This window comes from Mesitornis unicolor, unplaced genomic scaffold (genome assembly GCF_000695765.1).
Source record: "Mesitornis unicolor isolate BGI_N332 unplaced genomic scaffold, ASM69576v1 scaffold2185, whole genome shotgun sequence".
Taxonomy (NCBI): domain Eukaryota; kingdom Metazoa; phylum Chordata; class Aves; order Mesitornithiformes; family Mesitornithidae; genus Mesitornis; species Mesitornis unicolor.
The window spans coordinates 1-18,286 of NW_010185953.1; the positions used below are offsets into that span (position 1 = coordinate 1).

Here is an 18,286-nt window from a genome sequence, read left to right on the forward strand (position 1 = left end):
GGTTCCCCCCAGGCGGACACAAGGGCCGGTTATGTTGGGAGCCGCCGCCAGCCGGCACTCACCGGCGCTGGCCCGGGGCTCAGCGGAGATGTTCCGGTCTCTACCGAAGGGAAAAGCTGCGGCCACGTCCCACACAGAGCAGAGCCAGCGCACCTTGGTGTTCAGCAGCGCCCAGGTAAAGCTTCAAGGAGACAGTGGCCTGACCAGAACCTGCCCACTACCCCACAGACCTACAGCAACGCAGAGCTTCACTTCAGAAAGCAACGTGCTGTCTGCTCGCAGCCTGGTGCTCCACGGGGCTGCAAAGAAATCCAGAGCAAAGCAAGTTTGCCTTCACAGGAACCAGAAGACAACTTACAATTAACATACTGAAGGTGCAGGGGTCTTTTCTCTCTTTTTTTCAAGACAGCAGGCATGTTACTCTAACACTTTCTGCAAAATTAGTTTGGTTACTACAGGAACTCAGCTACAAAACCAGACAAAGTGGCAGTCCAAGGAGTGGTGCTCACTCTCCTGCCATAAGGACCAGGAGATTATTGCACCAATATTGCACAGTTGAAATACAGCTTCCCACTTTGAAATTCGTACCCATCTGGATCTAAGAATTGCTGTCAGACTTTGAAAGCTTACCCTCGTTCCCAACAGCAGTGCCCACCACCAAAAGAGCCACCCTACCCTTACCCAGTGCTGGGAGGACAAAACAACTGCATTTGCAACACAAGAAATTTTGGAGCTAAAGTGGCTGGTGAATTCCACAAAGAAGGGTACAGAGAAATAAGTTAAATGGACTTAAATGAGATCATTAATTTACATTCATGAGAACAGACCTAGGGAAGAAAACATTTTCCAGATGAGAACAATCAAGGCTTACGGCTGAACACATAACCAGAGGAAGAAAGCGCATTGGTTCTCACTGTGTTTAGCATCATTCAGAAAAATGCAGTTTATAAAAGATGTGTACAACACTAAGTGTAAATACAGGTTTGGGCATTTAGAAAGTTAAAGGGTCAGTGCCCAGAGCTGAGTTGCCACAAGGTACGGAAACAACATGGAAAAACAAGGAAGAAAAATGCAGCAGAAGCAACATGGGGTAACAGGTCCCTATGTGAATACAAGCTCATAACAGTTACATGGACTTAAAAAGGATTCATATTAAACTCCCTGGCAAATGCTACCTTTAAAGTCGCAATAATTTTTTTCCTCTGGCTCTTCCAAGTACAAACATGAGACAACTACTGACAAACACAGCCCTGCCACATCTTACCTTCCTGAAAAAAGGCTGTACTTCACCCATGGCTGTGCTGCACCAACAGAGACCGTTAGTCACACAGGAAAAGGGAGAGAGCATCCACAGCAATGAAAACATGTTAGTGATCATTTACACCCTGGGAAGACCTGCAGCATCAGTTATCCAGGCACAGCCAGCCATTTTTACAGCAACACCTCGGTACCTCTAAAATATGCGTAACACGTTTTTGTAAGGGCCTGCATTATACATTTAAATCAGAGAATTTTAGCAGTTTGCTGGAACAGACAGTTTTTTAGCCCAATCCCAAGTTTCTCTTTCATAATCTCACCATTCCTTTTTTCTTTAAACAATTGGGCACCTGGAATCCACTGTGTTGTAAGCGGTTTCATGAGTTGGCCACAGAATTTTTCAACTATTAATTCTAATGTTCACCAGCAGTAGTGTTTGGAAGCGTTGACACAAGCTTCAGAGACAACACACGTGACTACCACTATTTGTTTTATTTTCTAGAAAGGCTACATCAGAAAATTTAAAAAAAAATCAGAATTCAGTTGAGAACTATTGTATGGCAATAGGGAAAAAGTTAAGTATTTCTTGAAGTAAAAGGGTAGCTACAAGGGGTCATGAGGAGAAGAAACAATGTAGGCTGAAGTTTTCAAAGCAGCACAAAGTTCAGTGTGGTTATCAATAAACATTGGCTAATGCAGTGAAAATTCCCCAAGTCACCACACAGACAGGCTTCCCCTTTCAAGGATTATCACAATACCTGCACCACAGACAGCAGCTTTGTCTCCAGAGCTACAGTCTCAGGAAGAACACGGGTAGAAATGGAAGAAAATCCTCTGCGGATTTATGAAGGTGCAAAATAAAATAATTAGAAAGTCATATGTATCTGACCATTTATTTAGCATACAGGAGGGAAGCAGCCAGCCTGAGGTGATGATAGGCAAACCCTGCCAATTTTGGCTGGCGGTCACCAAGAGCAGAGCTGGGGGGCCCTGTCGCTTGGGGCATTTAAAACTCACGCCCGGACAACGCAGATGCACAAATCCAAGTTTTAAGGATCCGGGTGATGTGGAACAGGGCGGGTGTCCTCATTTCCCCCTGCTGTAAGTGAAATACCAGCTTTTGTCCTTTTACAGTAATGGGGCCAAGTGAATAATGAAAGACAATAGGCACACTTGTGGTGCTGACAATTAAGTGCAGGGCTGCTGTAAGGGCTTATGACAACTATATTCAAACATTTCTTCTAGGCAATGAATCACGATTTTTCATTACTTAAAACCAGCTGAACGCCATTTAAAAGCAATCTCTTTTACATTATTTACATACCAAGCTTCATGGAAATGTAGCTTTGTACTGAATGAGAGTTTTCCTTGAAAGGGAGGAATTAAATAAGGAAATTCAAGTTACTTTATCAAGTAATTAGTACTTTACATCTTCCTTGTGTGTGAAAGCTATGCGCCAAATAAGATTCAAACATTCAGCAAGCTCTAATCCATGCATCCTTTATTCCATTACAATCACTGTGTTGCATTCCAGCAACAGGACACAAACTGCAATCGATCGCGATCAATTTATACAACAATCTGAGGCTTACAGTACATTTAAGGCCTTTAAATTTGGAAAAATTAGACCTATGCTAGTAGTGTAACAATTTTTAAGTGTCTTGCATTTCTGATGCATAATCTGTGCGATTCCAGTGTCAAAGAATCAAATTACTTCTAAACTAAAAAGATCAGCTCAATGAAAATTTAGTTACATAAATTCATCAAAACATAAATGTGTAAATTTTTTTTTTTGTCCTGGAAACTTTATAAAACTTTAATAGCAAAATAATATAGGGATAAAAACATATTTTAACAAAATGTATTCAATCATATACAAACCAGAATTCTGCAGTTTATTGTAACTAGACTTAAATTAAAACTACCAATTAAGAATCTATGCACAATGTAAATTCAAATATGTACAGTACTTTTAAAAAGTCTACAGGAATGCTTTACAGAAGGAAATGTCTGTTATGGCTATTATTCAGACCATCTGAATATTAAAATGAGTTTTCTAGTAGTAAATTTACACATTTATTTTTAAACAAAAGCAATTTTGTCCCTAGTTCCATATTCCAGTTATGTTTATACAGGTAATGGAGAGGTTGTTACAGAGTTTAGCCCCATGTAGTAGTTTATTTTTAGGAAAAAAGTATATTTAAATAATTTACTCGGGAAGATCAGTAAGTTAACAAAAGAACACTAGGAGGGAGGAGGGGGAACTTCATCACAATAACCTTCCAGTTACAATACCACAGCTAGAAACTTTACAGAGAAAGCGCTCCCTTGGATTGAGCCCGTGACTGATTGTTCAGAACAAGCTGTAGCTCGTAACGGTCGTGTTCTCACACCGAGAACACTGGGGAAAAGTCTTTGTAGGACAGAATTATAAACCATCTGAAGTGAGACAGAGAAAACTGATCTTCGATTAATACAGCACTAGGTAAAAAGTGTCCCCATAAGCAGCCAGTATTACCACTTCCTTCAGGGCAACAAAGCTAAAAATTGTTGGAATTACAGTAGTTGACCATATTTGTGTGCATTAGTAGAATAATTTCCAGATATAAAAGACAAATTTCATCAGATGTTTGATTAGAACACCCTAAAGACAGGGTATTTCTTCATAGTATAAAGCTATTACAGCTATCCAGTTAAAGCATGTGCAAAACCAGGTAATTTCTTCCGTTCACAGTAACTGAGGTAAAATCAGGTAGGCTTCTTCAGGAGTTGGGAAGTTCATGAGATATGAACTGTTTTAGTCTCTCTAAGTATTGTGCATAAAGCTCTATGTCGTTATGCCCAGCCCCTTCCACCCAGAGGGGCTCTACCGCTCGTGGACATCGCTCGTACATGGCCAGGCCGTGGGAGAAATCGATTACCTCATCTTCGGTACCGTGGATCACCAGCACAGGAGAGGTTACTTTAGAGATCTTGTCAATGCTGGAGGATGGTAAAGAAAACACAGGTCAGTTTGGGGCTTAACTTTCATACTATGAAAAAAAGCAAGCTTCACTATCAATGCATGATCCATTTACTGCTGCATGTTTTTAAATGGTTGGAATAGTTCCCAAGTGATCTGAATCGAGTCTCACTCCCAAAATGCACGTGTAAACAGGAGCCTCCACTGCCATCATCACCATCTCACCAGTTCTCATGACAAAGAGCTCAAATGGGCAGCACACAAATGTTTGGCACAACCCCTCCTCCCCCAGAACACTGAGTACATCTATCACAAAAACCACTGAGAGGCAAAAAGGATTCCAGGGGACACGCTGCCAGTGTGGACTCTTCACATTACACATTATCACCTTCCGGTTTAACAGATTAGGAACTAATTAAATACATTCCAGTCATAAGGCTTAATAAAAAAAAAAGCCTCAGCTCATGAGGTATGAACCTGTCTTTAAACCCCCAAATTAAAGCAGATTCAGCTAAAGAAAAACAATCTGTTCTTTGTACTGGTTGTCTACGTTCAAATGGCAAAAAAACCCCTGTGGGACAAGAGTACTACACAAGGATATTTAACTGCAAACCAGAAACACATGGGATTTAGTGTCCTGCAACTAACTTGTCCAAAGTGGCCATAAAGTAGATTTTTCTCCTTTTGTTCCTGCTAGACTTAGCAGAAGCGATCACCTCTCACAGGAACACGGCTGCAGAGGACAGGGAGGAGTGACAAAGACACCTTCACACCTATGAGTTCTGGCCCAAAAACCCCAATTATGAAGCACATGAGCTTCAAAGTGGTGAACAGCAGCTTTCCGTGACTGCCTTCAAGGAGGCACCAGCTTCTATTTCCATATATATTTCCTATATATTCCAAATGAATATACAGGCAGAGTCCTAATGAACTCCCAGCTTCCTACCAGCTCCACTTCCATCAACAAATGGAAGAGTTGGCTCACGACGTTATGCAGAGTATGAGATGAAGTAGGTGGAAAAATGAGTACCAGTACTATTTGATTTGACAGAAGGACAAGTCTATTTCTTTTTACTTCCTAATAAAAGGCATCTGGATCTTCCTGCTCCCAAAGAATAAAAAAGGATGCAATTTTGGTAAGACTAGAGATTTTACAAAGTGATCAAGACTGCTTAAAATGATTTAAAAATACGGATGCCAAAATATACTGACTCAAAACCAGGTTTAAAGCAGCTTTATGAAAATATAAAGTTAATTAAAAATTAAGATGTAGACCGAAGCACTAAACCTCACACATATAAATCTCAGCACTTAGTGTTCTAGAGAACCGTCACTGGTATTCCAGTAAACAGCTGAGTGCAAACACATTTCTGTCTCTGTCTCAATGCTTCTCAAAAAAACAGCCTTCACATCATTTAAAGAGGAAAAGTGTTATTTAAAATTAAAATGCAGGCTATGTCTGGAGCTTGAGTTGTGCGCAACTATGCTGAATACAGAAAAATATCCCCAGAACATAAGAGACGCATCAGAATAATGCAGGGTTGGTTTTTTTCCAAAATTTCCATCCCCAAATTAATATCATAGCAAAACACAAATACTTTATAATCAACAAGCTATATAAAGTGAAGCCTTAAGCCTGTGAAGAGTCTGTCCCCACGTTCCACGATGTGACAAACATGTCAGCTACACAGAGCTTCAGAGAGGTTTATATTTAATTTCAGTGGCTAGATACTAAGTTCTCATTTCTCATAGGGAACCAGGAAACCCCTTTCACTTCAGTATTCAGACAGTGAAACTATTTTTTCACGTATATTCACAGACCATTAAGCCAGATAAGTCAGTATTTTGCAGAAAATTGGAAAGCGTCCCATTGCCAACTCAGCGACTCATAAGGCAGTATTTAAACGGCACATCAGATTTACTCGGTATTCTTAGCCATATCGCTCTGTAGCTTGAAAAAAAAATCTACAGAGACCAAATTCTCATGGTGTCCCTACACAAAAGGCACATAATAGCAATTCACTGTAGGTGCACACAGAACTATTTGTTTCCCGCCGTGAAGACAGACAGCCGAGCTGCACACATTCATAAATGCACGCTGCTGTTTATTTTCACTGCTTACAGCACAAGCGAAGTCAGACTGACAGCAAGGAACAGCGCAGCAGGGTAAGAACAAAACGCTCAAGTGCTACACTGCATCTGTTGTCACTGCTCCCCCTCCCACTTTTTCAAACTGTTATTTGATTTGGCTGATACCAGCTAAGCACTGTTACTTTTGTAATCACAGCTATTTTTAAGGTTTTGTTTTTTTCCTCTCTAGCAGCGCATTTGTAAACACCAGATTTCAGGTTTGAAGATGATGAATGAGTTGGAGTACATGCATTTCGAATTCTGACTGCACTTTCAACAATTGAATTACTTATTTAATAACTTATTTGGAAGAATTCCAAACATGAGGATTGGACATAGATACTGTGAGAGCCACTATTACTTGGTCACTTGGTCACTACTACTTCTAGCTGTTTTGTCATACAGATTTACATCTACAGCCTCCCCCACTTTCTAATTTTAATCTGTTGTAACCAAAATAAAACAAACGTAACAAATGCTATGAATATCCCCTACTGCATTTATTGGAAACGTGACCTTCTGAAGCAAAGCCAAGCTTTGCACAAGACTTCAGTGAGTCTTTGCTTTGTCTTATCACTTCCACAGATAATGTAGCTTTTTATCTCTGCCTCCCCTCACCTCACCCAGGTCACATAGACACTGCTGTAAAGAAACTGGCTTCCCCTCTCATATCCTTCCATAATTTAAACTGCATCAAATTAGAAGTTTTGAAAGAAACCTAGAACATCTGCTATTCCCGGCACCTCTACTGTTGCCAAATAATTGGCTTCTCTAATTCAGGTCTGTTGCAATTGCTTCTCAAATAAAACACTAGGCTATAAAGGCAACAGTTTTATCTTGAAACCAGTTGTATGTAGCTTTCTGTATGTAAAACACTCTTGAGCTCTTAAAAGCAAGCTCAAAATCTTCCAACAGAGGGACAGCAGCTTTATTTTGGTCACAGACATCAGGGAGGAGGAAACACAAGCCTCAGTATCTTTAGTGATGTTATATGGACAACATACCAAAGATGCACAAGTGTTATTACTTACAAGGACCAAAGGCAAAGAAACACTAAATGCAGTCCCTCGAGATTACACATGAAGTGAAAAACCAAGCTGAAAAGTGAACCACACCAGTCTAACACCGTAGCCTCTGACCCTCTCTTGCTTTCTCCCTTTAAAAGCAGCAATTTTCTATACATTTTTCTCTGCTGATCTGGCAAAACTATAACAATAATTTAACAAGCAGCTTGAAAACAGCACATCCATTTCATGATATCATATTACCTTCTAAATCAAAGCTGACTGAGATGTTAAGAGTGTACAATTACTGATTTGTTAGTCATTACCCTGAAGGACTTAAAAGTGCCTTATCAGTTGTTAAGCTACTATTCCAAACATGACAGCATAATAATACTGGTATTAACAACCCTTAACACAAAAAACAGGAGGAAAATTAGTTGTAAACACTAAGACTTTATTTGACATGCCTATCATGTCAGCCTGAGACTGATGCCAGCCTCTTTCTTACGTGGTGAATCTCTGCTTGGGTATAGTTCCCTGGAAAGTTACACAACTTACTTAGACCCCTTTAAACACCTAAAGAGCATGCTGAGTATAGAACAACCCTCTTTGCAGCATTTATACATACCTTGGAAAAGCATCAAAGCAATAGGTTTTCCTGGTATCAGGAAAAGCTACCCGTAATCCAGACATCAAGGGAGAATGGAGGATTACTGCTGCGCACTCGTACCGAGATGCCAGGTCTACTGTAGGGACAGTACCAATGCTCTGACCATACAGAATAATGTTCTCAGGACTGACACCATACCTGTAGAGAAAAGAAACAGCTCTTTAAAAACTCTAACAAACCACATTTTGCATCACAAAAGCAAAAACCAAACCAAACAAAAAAAAAAGGAAGGAGGATAAAAACACAAAGCATCCCTCCTACCCAGTGTAGCTCTTTAAAATCAATTCCTAGGAGACATTCAATTACAAATCTAAACTTTAAAACAGTCCAGTGAAGTAAATAATGAAAATAATAAAAAAATATTACACAGGCTGAAGAGAGCTATCCTCAAAGAAGGAATGTCAGTTTGTCCATTAATCTTCACCATCTTCATGAACACCTCTAATCTTTCACTCCACAGCACAGCAAATTAGAAATTAGATTTCCCACCTATCCAGAGTCACTCTCAGGAATTTCACTTAGATATTCTGGAGGTGAACGTCCCTTCCACCATTAAATAAGACAGTTACTCCTCTGCCCACGTTTCTTTCCACGCAGATAGAACAAAAAAAGACCAAATGGCCTTGTTAGTGTAGCTAAAGACACCGAAGAAGATAAAAACTTGAGAGGATAGTTCTGTTCATTTATTTCAATTTCTGAGCAGTGTAAATTATTCCTCATTTCCTTTCCAGTTAAAAATATGTAAAAATTATTTTGTAAGTATAAAGGTACATTATTCCATAAAATTCAGCCTGGCTGGCTCCCCAATATTCCCATCCTGTCTAAAACTGTCCTAGCTTGCGTGCTGCTTCACAACTGCAAAAAAGTTGTGGAAGGTACCAATTCAGTTTTTACTTAAACTATGCAAAACATAAAGGAAATTGGAAGGGGTGCAGGAGGAGGCGAGAGCGGATAGGAAGAAGTGAAGAGCACAATAGTATTTGGTCACCACAAGTTGTTAGGAAAGCTGCAAATCACAGCTGTTACTCAATTATAAAATATTTACACAGAGGGTTTCTATGTATAACTCCACTTCCTATTGCAGGCTGTATAAAGAATAACCAAGTGCAGAAGAGAACACAATTCTAGCGGAAAATAATCTGCACAGAACAAGTCTTTTTGCCAGTTTATGGTCCTGCTGTCACTGCTGTACCAACAAAAATCAAAACCTACAGTTTAGGCTATACTCAGTGTACCTCCAGAAGGTTTCAACTTCCTTGCCAAGCAGACAGCGAGAAGTATGGCAGGCCTGGATTGTATTTGACTTCCAAGCAGCTAAATGACCGAGTATGTGCAAAAGAGAACAAATTACAGTGGAAGAATAATCTATTAATAATTAAGTTACAATAGAAGAACAATCCAGTACTAATCATGCAACTACAGGCTGTCAGACTGCCTGGTTTTAGGATGAAGTAAAAGTAGACTGGATTGTAGCCTCTGTGGAACTGTGATTTTCTTAGTATTTCTCTACTACTGAGCATAAGGGTGCTTTTGGCATCTACTGTAATATGAATAAGCAACTGTATAAAAATATCTCCCAGGGGTAAAATTTGATCCCCTTGGTAACCAAGCAGCAGCTCACGTTGGTGGTCTATCACCACAGCCGTGACCTGATTTTTTTCTAAAAAGACGTTGTAAAGCTCTTTTAAGAGAGTTTTTTTACCCCTCACTGTTAGAAATAGTCCAGCACACAGTAAATAGAGCCTGGCTGATTTTGGTATGCTTGCTAATAGGATCCTGGAACAAGGCCTTGTCCTCATGGACTTCATTCTGTTGGGTAGGGAGAGATGGAGGCAGCACATGTATCCAATCTGTTGATCTACCAGCTGCAGCATCGTATTAAAGATGGGCAGAAATGCACCAACATCAGGGGATACCACAAAACAGGACTGGAACAAGATCTGTTTAGGGGCACTTAAGTAGAGATGGAGTGATATTAATACTGGTAGGTTCTGCAATACCATCCTGAACCCCAGTGCCATGATAAACGTAAAGTCCCCTTTCTAAAAGGTTTACAATTGAAACAGAATATGGAAACAGATGTTTGAATAAAAATCACAGGATGACAGGACAGCACAGGGTAGAAAGAGAATTCCTTCAACACGCAGAATTGCCTTAGTATGGCTTTTCTGAAACACTTATCTGCTTTGGATTCCCACCTTCTGATGCTATTTTGTTTCTGAAAACAGCTCACATTTTAAGTGGTGCACCTTGCTGCTGTTGCAATAGCTCATCTAGAAACCGTTTCAATTTCATATTAGGTCAATTGAAGTTGGAAATAGTCTACAGCATCATTAAAAAAACCACAGATATTTCTAAATTTAAAGCAGCCCTTCATCACTTAGTAAGTGCTACACCTATTCAGTACCTAACTCCACAGAAAGGCAACATGAAAATTTTGGAAGAAAACCCCACAAACCTGAGACAAAAAACAACCACAAACAACAGCAACTTAAAGTATTATGACACTGAGTGCACCTGTAGTCTGTCATTAGAGCAGATGGCTTTTCTACTTTGCAATCCTACTGGCAGACAACTAAAAGAATCTCTTGGACCATTTTAGTTAGGGACAGTCCAACTTTCCAAGACAGAGGAGTTACTGTAACTGATTTATTTTTTTTTAAGCCCTTTACCATCAGGCCATAAATCAGAAGGTGAGCCATCCAGCTTACCGCAAACACCAGCGGAAATAGCTACATGTAAAATTTATTTATGGTGAGGCCAAGGGACACATGACAACTCATAAGCAAGGGCATGAATAATTGACGTGTGTGAGGTTCTTGGAGCTGAAGGCCAGGGCTTGGGCCCGTGATACTCGGTGTCTCCACAGATACTGCTCAGATGGTGACTCAGCAAGTGCCTTTCAACAGGTACAAAAGCACAATATCCTTAAAGCAAAGGCTGGGCCCTTTCTCTACTCTCTGCAAACTCCCCTGTGGTATGAGATTCTTGTGCAACGAGAACAGTGATACAGAAAGCGAAACGGAAGAGAGAAAGAGCAGACACAGATAGGAGAAAAGCAAATGAAAGGGAAACTAACACACACAAAAAGAGGAAGCATGTGATAGAAAAAGGCAAAAGACATTCTGAGAGAAGAGGAATCCTGTTACAATCTGCTCTCCTATTAAGGAAGAAAGTCCTTCCACCAGCTAAACAGCAGCTACTAAAAATATCTTCCTAGAAACACAGCAGCTTTGGTCTCTGTGGAAACAGAGCCCCATCCAACGGAGCAGGAGACCCCAGTTAAATTTATGGGTATGCTCCTGCGGAGCCCATCAGAGTTCAAAACAAGCAAGGCAACACTGCAACGTAGAAATCCGCATTCAGCAAAAGCAAAGTAGGAAGCAACTCAAATAGTCACCGTAGGCACAGGTAAAATACTGATTTGACAAAGGGGAAAAAATAAAAGAAGAAAAGGCAAGCATGCTTTTCCCCCAAAGAAGTCAATTACTGAGAAGTGCAAAGCCACTGCTGTTTAAAATGATGTGAGCATTTCTACTCACCCCTACACACACACACTTACCAGGTAGCAAAAGTTCTCCAGCCCAGTTTACTCTCAATAGCCCATGAGCAGATTATCTGGATTACGGATTACATTTCTTATGTGTGCAGTAAAAACCCCGGCTATCAATCCAGGGCAGGTCTAGCTAAGGCACCAATACACTTCACAGTTCAGGGTAACACAGTTTGTTGGGTTTTCTTCCCCTGTGTTTCTGCCTCAATTTACACAAATTAGCCTTACCAGCAATTCTGGTCTCTTTATGCCAGCATGAACTATGTACACAGAAGCTGGCTATTATGAACCCATATCCCAGACTTTTCTGCTTACTCCTGCACAGAGCACTGAGAGACCTCAGTCATGCCAATGGACCAGTGAGACAGGGGAGAGTGGGAATACTGCTGATGGTGAGTATAGTGAAGGAGGATGGGACACAATTATTTCTAGTTCAGGCTGCTTAGCTTGGGCCATGGCTGTCATCAGTTTCTTCACATAACACAGGTGATTGTATCAACTGCCATTGCAAGGTACTCAAAGCTTTCTGGCTGAAAGCACTATGTACAAACTATGTATTCTCATAAAACATCCTTAATTATGAGCACAAGATACTGATTCTCACCCCCCCAGCCCCACCCCAGGCTTCAGCTTTGAATGATACAGACGGAAAGTTCACCATTGCTACTTGCACTCCATCCTGACTCAGTCAGGAGCACTGGCAGAACGCTGCTGCTGCAGGACGACAGACGTGTCACACAGCTCGAGCCCTGCAACGTTCACGGCCAAAGTTACAGCAGCTGTGCCAATCCTCAAAGGTGCTAAATACATATTCATTAATGAGGCCAGCTCTTCTTTCGGGCTTACTGAACCAGTGAAGTTAACCACACCTTACATTTTCAGTTTTGAAGTTTTTTGATATTTGCGCTTGCAATATCCCTTACCTAAACTGGAAAGCACACAGAACAGCACGCATATGGCAACAGCACCAAATCAGTTTTCAAAACAAACAGTCACAGCAACTATCCAGGCAGAGCACTTTGACCACACAAACCCCATTTCATAATGCTGTCAAGACCTGCTGTTTAACTGCAGTAAACTAAGGCAGCTACCACTGGTCAGGTTCTTCCTTCCAACACAGCATCTACAGAGAAACAGCCAGGAAAAACAAGGCAACCAGCTCATGTGTTCTTGCAGGAAAACTGAGTTTGAAACTGTGCACTGCCCTCTCAAGGGAAACACCACAAAGAAATAACTCATTTTCAGGGCACATAAAGAAAATCCAGCGCACATCGGTAGTGACACAAATTATGTCACATTTGGAGGAAACAGTGACTTGTGGAGTATTTTTACTAGAACATACATGTGCACAGCTATATCATCTTTGTAGGCTATTCTTCAAGTCTGTTTCTTCGTGTTTATACAAACCCATTTGGCACAACATACTACTAATTTCCTTTGCAAAATGCATTATCTCTAAACTTTATCATCTACACAAATTTAGATAACTTGTTAAGAACCAGATAGGCTTTTCTACAGTATCATTGTATACTTCCATAAGATATGCATCTACATTTTCAGAAATACGTGGCTATTTAATCCAGCATAAATCTAATAATCTAATTTTGGGGGTAGAAAGGAAATATAAAAATACTCAATTAAGTAAAAATCTCACAGGCAGATTGCATACCTTGAACAAGAGATTATGTTATAGGATCTTTATGTTAAAAAAAATCTTAACAAGAGAAGTTGGATTATTGCAAGTAATTCACAGTATCAAAACAAAACGCTTAATTTCATATTGTGCTTCAGCAAGTACCACTCCAGCATGTCAGCCAAATTACCACAGAAATCAGAGATTCCCAGCCTAAATGCCAACACTAAATCGAGAGCAAGGCATAAGATTAAGGAGTTTTGGTGTTAACCATAACATCAACTGTCAAAGGAGAAAAATCAGAATTATTTCAAGATTCACAGGAAACCCTGGCATGCAGCAGGAGTCCCCATGCCAGTTTCTCACTTCAGTTTCCTTGAATTCACAAAAACATAGGTCTAAAATCCTTCACTGTTGTACTGAGCACAATAGACACTGACACCAATTCTTTAAATTGAGATGTCTTCTTCCTCCTCTACCTCCTTCCTGTCCAAGCCTGCAAGCACTACGTGATTCAAGTTCAGGTACAGCAGAGTCTCTTTGACTTCACATTTCCATTGCAGTAAGAGCCAAAAACGGTTTGCATGGTATTCTGGCTTAGGAAGCTGCAAAAAAAGAGGCAAATTTTTCTGGCATACATCCCAGCACACTGTCACAGGAGCAGACACGTAATTCCACAAATGGGTTCACACTCAAAATAATTTCAATGGCTGCCAGAGAAATGTAATCAAGGAATCTGCCACAGTTTTAGATCACTATTAGTTTACTGCCACAGCAGACAGCCATTTGGTTATGCTATGGAGAAAGTGCAGTGCTGATCAATAAAGGCCAATACTGGAGTTACTGAATGACCCTATGACTCTTGAAAATGCCATCTTAACGGCTATTCTGAAAGTTCATTATTTGCAGATATCACACTGCTACAGGCTTGCTGGACTATGTGACTGTAGTGCTAATCCAGTGATGTACCAGTTCTTCTTTTCATATAAATAAATGGATGGAGTGAAAGCAACTTCTATGTACTTCTTAGAATGATCATTTGCACTGCAGTAACTTAATTATACTGAAGCATGAATCAATACAACTGCTTCTTGATTACTGTCCTGTGATAATCAGCGATCTGTTATCAAGTATTGAGAACTGTGCTCAAAGTTCAGCCAAGTCCTGACAAGGATATTAAATAACAGCATGACAAAAGCAGGCGACCGACACCCTGCTGAGCACTGAAGCCATTGCAAGTTTGCTCTGAACAACCAGGGTAGGTAAAGGAAGGCTATTTCATGGCATTCTCTGGTAGAAACTGTAATGAAATTACCTTTTAAATTAACTGAATTATGTTGATCTACACTGAGTAGCTTTGGAGTGAGGGCTGAGTATCTTCATTTTTTAAAATAAAATCCAAATAATACTAGTTCTTCTAAAAAATAGCTCCTTTTTCAAATACAATCTTAAAACTACCTTGTGTTTATCTGCTTTGAATATCAGCTCCTGAAGATGTCCTGTTTCGAGTGAGAAACAACTTCCTTAACTAAAGTAAATCTGCTCAGGAGTCGGAGCAAAGCCAAGCACTGCTGAACAGTAAATCCATTCCCCTCCTTTTCCCCCAGCTTCACCACTACAAGTGAGTTCCTTCTCCCTCTTCAACACCCATTTTGTTGAGGGATTTCATACCACACGACAGCAGCACAGCAAGTAGCAGCTCCAACCCTTGCTCTGTCTTCAGTTGCTCATAAATCAGGTTCTGTCCCCACAACCATTTATAGTTAATGATCTCACAGCGCAGACTGTTTGACAAATGCAATCAGTCTGCATCTATCCATTCTAATTTTTCAAGCATTTTTCAGAAGTAAGAGACAAAAGAGAAGTGAACAATAAGAGCATAAGAAAACCCAACAGATAGTATGCATCATCACCCAGGAAAGAAGACTCCTGAAAACTTCTGTTCTCAAGAAAACCTCTTCCAGGTTAGCTGAACAGCAGCAAAATGTGATACAAAGACAGAATGGGCAGAAAATACACAATCTGTGCTTGCAGATCAATTTTTTTAAGGACCTACAAAGGTTCTCTTGTACTGAGAACTCAATTGTGTTTATAACATGACTTTTCACCACCACAATAACCGAGAATACTAAATTTTGGTGTTTGGTTTATGTTAAGCTGCTCATTTGTCTACCACATGAATAAGCAGTTGTACATATAAACAACAAACAGATTTCCGATTTACAGCCAGCCCTGTGTCACAAGGTTATGGTTTCTTGCTTCTTCCAAAGTCCTTTCTTAAAGCAATCTTGATTTACACTGTTTAGTCCGAAGACACAATGGGTAGATGGCACACTAAAATTATCTCTCACTCCAGTTATTTTAAAGACAGAGCACTGGAGTTAACTTTAACAAAGTATTTTCATTTAATTAAGATGTTGTTTAGCAAATAAACATGGAATACACAAGTCTTAAGCTTTATTTATCAAAGACAGGAAACCTTTACCAGCGACTAAGAACTATCTTCATTGACCACAGCATCAATAATGCACAAAAACTCAGTCAGCTACATTCTATTATATACTCTTTACTGTAAAGTGGGGTACAAAACATATATAGCCAGTCTCTGAGGCACATTTAAATAACCTGAGACAGCAGAGAAAATTCTGTTACTTTCACAGAGCAGCTCCGTCTACATTATCTTCTGGAGCGAGGAATTAATTTTCTTCATCCCCAGCTTCCATCTCATCTCTGTCCTGTTGAAGTATTTTGATTTCAGCTGCACACATCGCACTCTATGTCTTATAATACAGCAGAGCTAAGAGTGTACTCCTCACAACGTTATCAATGACATTAAAACTCTGACAATCCTTTTACTGTTGCAAAAAGCCTGCACTTGCACTTTCACTTTGGATATCTTACACAAAAGCGGAAAGAAGAAATGAACTGCTCCCTAAAATTGTTTTCCTATAAAGGCTGTTACGAAGACCAAGAAAGAACTGATGATATCCACGTTCCTAAACACAAAATCTTTTCATTTAAAGACTTCAGGTAAAACAAGTATGTGTCAACTAACACAGAAACGGTGCTTGGAAAAAAAGTCTCTTCTCTGACTCCCTAGGAAACTTAAAAAAAACCTGAGTGCAAATATTAACACTGGGTGTGCAGTCTCACAAGTTTTATGCTTTCATAACTGCTTTTTAGGTTTCAGTTACTTCCACACTGGAGAGCCTTGCCTTGTTCCCAAGGCTGAGAATTCACAGTGAGCCAGTGCATCCTGGCTTACCGCCCAAGCCTATCACATCACCTTCCTCACCACCTCTGGCTCAGCACTGAGGGATTGAGGGTTTACAAGCCTGGAGGAAGCAATCCTGCGGTTCTCCCAACAGTTCTCAAAGCTTTTTTGTTCAGGAGCGCTGTATTATTCCTTTAGTGCACCCATCCGTTATTGGAGCACCTCTGACACCTCAGGCTCGAGCACTGCTCCTATCCCGACTCCTCTCACATCAAACACTAAATTACCTTTCTGGTATATTCCCCTTACCTCTACATACCTATGGCACCATGCAACAGTTCAAGGCCATCCTGCACAGGGCTAATTGCCATGAGCTGTGCCTATGCAAGACTTAAGCCTCTGACTCATGAGTTGGGATTATCTGACAGGGAGCGCAGTGGCTTTTGACCCCAGCTACTGCCTGCTCCACCCATCACCAACATTTCTACCCCTTCACCAGGTACAGCTCAACTGCTCACAAAGCAGGGAATAATCGCTGAAACACACAAACCAGAACACTCACGGCAAAAAGAAATGGCACCAGTTAAGTTTTCCTTAAATATCTTCTTTTAAGTCTTCTTTAAACCAGGCTGTTGTTTCTTGAAAATACAGTTATAACTGTATAAGCATATACTGAAACAAGGCTAACCCTAAACTGTATTCAAACTGCAAAGCCCACCTAAAATTTCATACTTGAAGGTCTGCATAGCTGATTAGCTACACACATTATAACTTAATACAAAAAGGCATTCCCAACCTAAGGATCTTAAAACAAAAGTTTATGTGAATGCTGCTGAAGGCAATTGTCCAGATGCTCTAGAAAAATTAAATGTTTTGCTAAACTAGACTTAAACCTTCGAAGACTAGTATTAGGAAGGGCAGAAATAAAAAAATCAAAGTACCACTCAAACTTTGATATCTATAGGGCTTGGCCCTGGAATGACTCGGGTAACCAGTCCCACCACTGAATTAAAAGGAAACTACTTCACTTTTTGCGTGTGGAGTGTTTCTGTTTTATGGCTTGTTTGGTTTTCTTGGCTTTTTTTCCATTCTTGCCTTCCTTTTGCATTGTATTCCACCTACTGTGATTTTATTTACGATTCAGTCTCTAAGTAAAAGCTATTTCATCTACAGGTTTTACAAGGAACCTCCCATTTTCAAAGAGTAACAGCATTAAATAACTAGTTTTGCTACAATGCTTTGATGTAGTTTAGAAGCCATTAAATGTGAACTACGTGGCTTTGATACAGCATTTTCCTTGCGTCACTTACAGACAATCGTAACTATATGCAGACAACAAGCCAATAAAAAAAGATTCAAGTATTATCCCGATAATGCTAATGGAAGAGAGCAAAGAAAGAGTCGAGCAGTCTCAACAAACAGCAGGTGCTTGTATCTGAAATCCTATTACAGCAGACAAAGTTAAAGCCATTTTCACACTGTTCTTCAGTGATCCCTGGAAACCTGAATGCAGTCTCTCCCACAGAGCACCAGAGCCAAAGTCCGAGAGGATTACATGTGAGCTGGGAGGGATAAGGCCTTGCAAGTATGCAAAAGCAGGCAAACTGGCTGCATTGCCTCTTCCCATCCAGAAGCATCAGCGCAGCTCTGGCAGGGATTTGACTCTCTGACAGAAAGGGGATGAGGGGGCAGGATGAGAATGGCACAGAGGTCCTGATACAGAAGGGATTGGTACCAATGACCTGGTCTAATATTCCTAAAAAGAACTGGCTGCAGATGAATGCTCCTGTCCTCAGTATATTCATATTTTATCAGTCAGAACTGTATGAAGATGGCTTAGCTGACAGTAGGATTTCTCTTTCC

General features: G+C 40.3%; 1 protein-coding gene across 1 annotated transcript in view; it reads right to left on the bottom strand.

Moving 5' to 3' along the window:
* Positions 1-2,735: 2,735 nt before the first annotated feature.
* Positions 2,736-18,286, bottom strand: part of ABHD17C (abhydrolase domain containing 17C) — a 28,861-nt gene continuing 13,310 nt past the window's right edge. The window contains exons 2-3 of the mRNA XM_010184971.1: positions 7,982-8,161; positions 2,736-4,239 (exon numbers count right to left, since the gene is read on the bottom strand). Coding sequence (XP_010183273.1) covers positions 4,020-4,239; positions 7,982-8,161 — 400 coding nt within the window. The 3' untranslated portion in view covers positions 2,736-4,019. The remainder of the gene's footprint in view (positions 4,240-7,981; positions 8,162-18,286) is intronic.